The sequence below is a fragment of the Guillardia theta genome (genome assembly GCF_000315625.1).
Source record: "Guillardia theta CCMP2712 unplaced genomic scaffold GUITHscaffold_53, whole genome shotgun sequence".
Classification (NCBI taxonomy): domain Eukaryota; class Cryptophyceae; order Pyrenomonadales; family Geminigeraceae; genus Guillardia; species Guillardia theta.
In genome coordinates, this window is record NW_005434621.1 from 1 (window position 1) to 7,106 (window position 7,106).

General features: G+C 51.9%; 3 protein-coding genes across 3 annotated transcripts in view; 2 read left to right on the forward strand and 1 right to left on the reverse strand.

The window, feature by feature from the left end:
• Positions 1–2,266: 2,266 nt before the first annotated feature.
• GUITHDRAFT_44500 (hypothetical protein) lies at positions 2,267–2,416 on the forward strand (the record flags this gene model as incomplete). Its single annotated transcript, XM_005829201.1, has 1 exon — positions 2,267–2,416. A coding segment is annotated over one exon (150 nt), but the record flags the coding sequence as incomplete, so codon positions are not given.
• A 615-nt stretch (positions 2,417–3,031) lies between these two features.
• On the reverse strand, positions 3,032–3,594 carry GUITHDRAFT_73993 (hypothetical protein; the record flags this gene model as incomplete). Its single annotated transcript, XM_005829202.1, has 3 exons — positions 3,032–3,235; positions 3,291–3,402; positions 3,452–3,594. The coding sequence occupies 3 exons, from the start codon at positions 3,592–3,594 to the stop codon at positions 3,032–3,034; spliced, it is 459 nt and encodes a 152-aa protein (XP_005829259.1).
• A 2,826-nt stretch (positions 3,595–6,420) lies between these two features.
• Positions 6,421–7,106, forward strand: part of GUITHDRAFT_111557 (hypothetical protein) — a gene marked incomplete at both ends in the record, with an annotated part of 2,735 nt that continues 2,049 nt past the window's right edge. The window contains one exon of the mRNA XM_005829203.1: positions 6,421–6,957. Within this exon, the coding sequence (XP_005829260.1) occupies positions 6,421–6,957 (537 nt within the window). The remainder of the gene's footprint in view (positions 6,958–7,106) is intronic.

Consider the following 7,106-nt stretch of genomic DNA (forward strand, 5'->3'; position numbering starts at 1 on the left):
CCCGTCTAAAGGCCCACGACTACCTTCAGTTGATCCCAGCCCAGTCCTCGTCCAGCAAAGGACGTGTCGCGTCTGCACGTCTCTTCACCGTCCTCACCCCCTCCTCAAGTCTCGCTCGGGGCGTGTGGGCCAGGTCTTGGCTGTTTGAAGCTCGTGAAGCGCCGGATGGCGAACTTTTGCAGAGACAATAAAGGCTTTTGTCCACTACTCTGCAGTATCATTTCCCCCTGCGCGATGATTCTCAGACCTTCTGGATGATGTTTTACCCTGTTTTGAAGGAAATAATCAGAAAAATACTTGTGAACGACTCAGTCGACGAACCATTTTTTCACAGTTTCCACCAACGAAGCGATTGCGAAGAACACTTGACGTGGAAACAATTTCAGGCGCTACTTGCGTGACACAGATATGAACCAGCCAGTACTAATATCCGTCTGATGAGTCTTCGAGCAAAGAAGCAACTCTCATCAGGTCCTTTCAAGTACTCAATATGCATGAACTATGCAAGATACATGAAAAGATGTGGAATTGTGACCTATCCTTAACCCAGAAGAGAACGACTTGGTACTTTATGTTCTTCTGCGTCCAATTTCTATGAGGAAGCAATCTATAATATTTCCACCTTCACGGAGATCTTCACATGTGAATGCGGGCTCCGCGGATGCAACAGCAACGCAGAATGATTGGATGAGAATTTCAACGATCACGAACAAAACATGCAATCTTGTTGGAAAGTTTTGACTGGAAGCTTGTAAAATCTCAAAGGGTGCATGGAACAGAATGGCGTTTGCAGCCCATGAAAGCGCTTGTCCTCTTCAGTCCTTGCCTGCCGTTGGGGGAAAATTGTGGATCGAACTCGTCTGAGTTGGACCGATAAGTCATGATTTGTACCAAATTTACTTCTGAGTACTAAAAACTAGAAACATGTTTAGTAAAGAAAAGGTGTCAGGCCCCCGTTCAATTCTCCCTTATAAGTCAGTGCGGGGGCCTAGCTCGATTCTCTTTTGTTTACGCTGGTTCTGAGATTTGAACTTGACTTTGAGCAAATTATGTCACAAAACTTGACTTGCCACCTGTGAACCTCCGACGGCCACCCTACCGTGGGGTTGGGCTAGTATGGTCAAAGCCGGGCGCGGCACGGTCAGGTTGGCGGCCTCGTGGCCCTCCCAGAGCGATTGCTGCCGTTTCTGAGCGTTTGCGCTACTAAGAGGGCCATTGAGTTTGAACCGTTCCGAGTTCGGGGGTGTTTTGTCCGTAGTCACAGTACGCCGGTCAGGTGGCATCGAGTCTCTCAGTGCCCGGCCCCCCCGCCACCCGGTCCGTGGGGCCACGTGGCAGCACAAGTTGACCGGTAGGGTGTCACCAGTCACGTGAAACTGCCTAGCGGCGTAGGCTGCGGTGGCTGGGTAACGGTACCAAGGAGCTATAAAGTTTCGCTTTAGGTTGACAACTTTGGGAGTTGAGCCAATCTCGAGGGGTTCCGGTTTGACAGCCAGCCAGCCAGCCAGCCTGGCAGCGAGAGGCTGACAGCCCCCAAAGCTGTCAAAGGCGTTTGTGAGACGGGGGGCCACTGGAGTTGTTGGGCTAGGTATCCTGTAAGCGAGCCAGAGGGAGACCGGAGGGCCAAAATTGAGAAAATAAAAAATAAAAAAAGAAGCAGTCAGAGGCTTGAGAGTCTCGGAGAAGAGCTGGTCTTAACCACCTACCCCTCTGAGCACTTCACGGGGAGAGAAGGGGGTGGTCCTTTATGTCAAGCCTTTCTTTTTCAGTCAATAAACATGAGAAGAGTTTTAGAGCACAAAGGCCAGATTGCGGGGAATAGGTGGATACGAGCCGAGGAGGCTTGGGGTGGGTAGAGGGGAGGGGGAAGGGGAGGGCCTTATAAGCAGCACCTCCTTGCTCCGACTGCCAGACGCCCACGAGGACCTAGTGCGCTAAGATGATGTCTACTTCATGCCTTCCCCTTGCTCGTCAGCCTCAGCCAGGCAAAGCTTTCTTCGACGAAGATAGCAGCAGCAACGGGCTTCTGGAGCTGCTGTGGGAACAGAACAGCACTGACGACCAGAGCGACAGCAGCGACTGCACTGATGCCTCCTTGTCTTCTGCGTCCACCCCAAAACAACAATCGAACACGAGTACTCAAGTCAGCATTCCTGTCAATATCACGTACTTGACAGCACAAGCACAAGCCAGCTACGGCAGCAGAGTTCAACCCCATTGTGCCCAGCTCAAGAAGAGAAGGGTGAACAGGCCCAAGCACAATCATTCCAAGATCGCCACAGACATCTTCAAGCAGTGGTTCTACGAGCATCTCGAGTACCCCTTCCCCAGCGATGAGCTCAAAGCTTCCTTCGCAGACCGGACGGGGCTGAGCTACACGCAAGTATCGACCTGGTTCATCAATGCTCGCAAGCGCGTCTGGAAGCCTCTCAATCGCACGGGGTCGAGGAAAGGATCCAAGAGCGAAGTGCGTGCTGGAGTCACTGCAGAGCATCCGGAAGATGTTTCTCTGGCCGCAATGATACAAGGCGATCAAGATGCAGCCGAAATGTGCCAGGAGGATTCTTCCTTCTTCAACCTCCCCATCGACATCTGAACTTTCTACTCTCTGCGGAGAGTCGTCAGCTCATGCACATGACGTGTAAATTGCCACAGAAACGATACCACGATGTATGGCAAGTTGTTCTTTAAGTCTAATCTAATGATATACAATTGAATGCATTAAATCATGCGCAAAACGGCCCCGAGTCCCACTTTAGCTCTCTGTTTTTGGTTTCTTCAACGGAGGCTGACCTATACATGAGGTGAGATGAACAAGTCGGCCGAACCGAGCAGGTGTAAGGAATGCTCGAACCGTCTTCTTCCCCCTTCGAAGCAGCTTTGTCTTGAGGTTGGCTCAGGTTTCTTGGGTTCTGAGATGCTGCTGCCTACTCCAGGAAGTGAGCATCTCGACAAGAGATAATGTGGAACAAGCGACCTGTGCAAACAGCGCCCGCTGTTGCCGTACCAGTTCCTCATGACTATCATCCCATCATGGCTTGCTCATGACCTGCATAGATTTCCTTACCTCAGCCCACTGTTCAACATTGGGTTCTTGTTCATCTTGGGTTTCTTCTTGGAGATCTTTCAAGTTTTGAGTGTAGAACAACCGTGTGGTGATTAAAACCTCCTTGTGGCTTGAGAGCGCGGCGTCAAGGTCTTTCCTCCATGCGTGAAATCCCAGGCTCTCCAGTGACTGATAGGGAAAGAAATCGCTTTACGAGTATGCACAGATCCCAGGTCAGCATCACCTTCAGGACATGGTCTGCCCCTATGGTCGACTTCCCTTCCTTGGCACAAAGTTGCGAAGTCTCGTCGGATATCATACGCATAAATTCCATACAGCATTCCATGATCAGATTCCTTGACGGCTTACATTCAGCGCAAAAGGTACACAGCGTCACAGATTCACCCTGTCTCACTCGAACAACGATATCCTTCAGGCAATACGTCTTTTATGGTGCGGAAAACTGTAGCTGCAGTGTTGGAAATTTTCACGATGTCAGTCACACAGGAGATCTCAAGAGAGTCACAAGAAAAACCTTTGGGTAACATAAGATCGCCACTCTCCCGCTTGTTTCGGCTGTAGTCTGAACCGAACCGCAGCGTGTCATCAACGGAGATTGCAGAGCAGGTATGTGAGAGTATGATAGTGACATGTAGGAATGAGAAGGTAAAGGGGAGGAACGACGAAGCACGTTTCACAAAGAGCAGCGGCAACAAGCGTGAGAACAAGTCGCTGATGCGTGTTGTGTGAAGAATGAGGGCGAGATTTCATCCTTGGCGACAGGTGCCAATGGCCATACAGATTGATGAGGGAGAAAGGAAATTGAGGCAGAGCGCAAGGAAACAGCGCAGTTCAAGATCGACAGATGATACAAAGAGAGGGGAAAACCAAGAGAAATGAGCGTGACAGATAATTTGAAGAAGTTCTGGAGTAGGAAACACCCGTAGATTCAGGCAGTTTGGTGGGGGAGATGAACAGGCTTTCCAAGGTACAAGGACTAGTCAAGCCGGGGAGGAAGGCAGGAGGACGAAGGGGCTGACAGGATAGGCCGGATTCGTGTCGCTCAACGTACCTCCATCATCGTCGCTCATCTGAGGAGATTCAAAAGTTCAGCTGGGAGGAAGAGAATTCATCAGAAAAGTTGCTCATGGAATCAAACTCGATCTCCGCCTATCATCCAGCCTCCTTCAAACTCAAGGGGGAGGAGGAAGCAGCACAAGGAGAGGGAGGGAAAAGGAAGTGAAGGCACACAGAGAGGGAGGGGGTAGGACGTGGAGGCACAAGGAGAGGGAGGGGGGGGAAAGCAGGCAGCACATTGGGAGGGTGGGAGGGAGGAGGCAGCACCGAGAGGGAGGGAGGAGGTGGTGGAGGCACAAGGAGAGGGAGGCAGGAGGAGGAGGCAGCACAAGGAGATGGAAGAGGAGGAGGAGGAGGAGGAGGAGGAGGAGGAAGAGGAGGGGGCGATGTGATCATGGGGACTGGACGTCAGATGAGGAAGCGGATTCGGCAGCGCCATTAGAGCATTTGATGTAACGGCATGTAACGTCATGTAACGTATATATCTAAACGGCGGGCCCCGGCGGGCCCAGGGCCGGATCGGACTGTTGAGTAAACTTGAGACTGCGGCAGAGCTGTCCGAACGGCACCGGTACGTCGGCGAGCGTACCTTCGAAAATCAATAGGGTACGGGTACTTTTGAATGTGATCAGAGGGGGTGATGCTCAGTGTTCGGATGTCATGGGGGGTGGGGTAGTAATAGTGAGCCCTGTAACGTCCTGAACTTGAGTCACCCCCACCCCTGCTTTGCACCTTTGAACCTCCGTACCCCAACCCTCAATTTTACTTGCACAGTGCCTACTACCCATACTATTCCAGTTATTTAACCCCCTGTGAGAGTCCACTTGACGGACCCCTACCCATCTTTCCAGTGACCCTACCCAACAACTCCGTTTCTGTTTGGCTCATACCCTACCCTCTATGCTATATAGACTACCTAGGGAATAAGAACCGGTGGTGGTCCTTGACTCGCCCGTCCTCATGTGCAAATGAGGGTTTTTATGTGGCCAACGGGAGTAGATGAACGAGGAGGAGAGAACAGGGAGAGCCTCGGAACTTGAAGAGGGAGGAAGCGATCTGCCTGCTGCCTGCTCTGGGTATGGCAATCCAGCTCTGTGCTTCATGGTGGTTTGGATTGCAAGTGAGATAGGAGACAGAGTGAGCGCAGGACAAGTACCAGGATTGATGAGTGATTTAGAGCAGCAGAAACGAGGGAGGAGAGTCTAAGAGGAGGAGGAGGAGGATGGAAAATGAACTCAAGAGGTCTGCAAGAACGGACTAAGATGATAAGACCTTTGCGTGGAGACATATTTGAGGTGTCGAATGGTGACCCCCGTTTCTGAATTCTATGTCTTGCAGGCCCTCAGTGATATGCAACGCTCATGGCGGCTTGAACATCAGTGAACCCCCACTTGTCATGAGCCCACCACAACCTCCAGAGATCTCCGGGATTGAGCTTTGCTCTGGACAAAGTTCAAATTGTGATTTAATGAGTGATGCTGAAGCGTTGAGTAGTGCTGACAACATGATTGAAAGCAAAGATCAGATGAGCGAGCGATCTAGCGCTTGTTCTCTTCTGCATGATATGATTACACAGCATTCCATCGCTTCGAGCTCAGCAACAGCCGGTGACGACATGGAGGGTCAAGATCCCCCCCCGAGGCTGTGTGATGAATCTCCATCGACTGATTCGTGCAAGAGTGAAGAAGGAACAAAGCTGCATGCCTGCAAGGGGCCGCTCTTGAACCGCCAGATGCTGCTAATGAGAGTCGAACCTTGGAGCAGAGCCCTGGTTCCCTTCTTTCAGTTGAATCCCCATACCAATACGAAGACAGCAGCGACGTGATCGGAAACGCTGACTACCCAGTGAAAGCTCTCCTACTCGATGCCGAGTCAGAGCAGCATGAGGTAGATGATTCCAAATCGTCATGCATGGCGGGAGTGACTGGGAAGATACTTGACGATGAACAACATGGCTCTCCACCAGGAGATGAACGAGAGCTAGACGAAAGCATCCAAGGTGAAGTCGAAAATGATTCCTCAGGCTCCTTGGTTGAGGAGAGCAGCGTCCGTGAACGGAAGGATTCCACAGCAGGGATCTTGATGCGAGTGAGGAGGTCGAGACGGTCGAGACGAGGAGTCAAGATCACCCCGAAGCGAGTGAGGGATGAGAGGAGGGGAGCGAAGGCAGGGAGACAAAACAAGGATGAAGGCCAGGTTGGGCCAAGAGACGCTCTTCTGAATTCTTCTCCTTTGGATGATGCGCAAGTTGCTGGGGTGATTGAGGTGAACGAGGAAAACTCTCGTCATCCGCCTGCATGGCGAAACATTTTCAGAAGGATGCGGCCGATGAAACTCTGGCGAACGTTACTCCTCTGCATCGGACACCCGATACGGCAGGGGATGAAATTCGAGATGTCAAGGGAATAGCGATGGCTGCAGGACTCGATGAGAAGGATCAGTCGTCTGTTCCGCCCGAAGAGCGAACTGAGGATGACGAGGATGGTTCCGATCGGAGCCTGTACACTACCATCGGACGCTTGGAACAGACTGCTAGTTTAGGAGGCGAGCAGCTGCCGGGGAATGGCAGCGCTGAAATATCATCGGAGGATCAAGTGAACGAGGTCGACGATGGAAGGCGCCAGAGACAAGAGACTGTGGAGGTGAAGGAGGACGAGAAACAAGTTCAGGCGAATTTGGAAGGGGAGGAGGAGGAGGAGGAGGAGGAGAAGGAGGAGGAGGAGGTAGAGGTGAAGGAGAAGGAGGAGGAAGAGGAGGAGGTAGAGGTGAAGGAGAAGGAGGAGGAGGAGGAGGTAGAGGTGAAGGAGAAGGAGGAGGAGGAGGAGGAGGTAGAGGTGAAGGAGGAGGAGGAGGAGGTAGAGGTGAAGGAGATGGAGGAGGAGGAAGAGGAGGAGGTAGAGGTGAAGGAGATGGAAGGAGAAAGAGGAGAAGGGGGAGGAAAGAGGTGGGAGGTAAAGCAGCTGATCGGACTCGGGCGTATCCG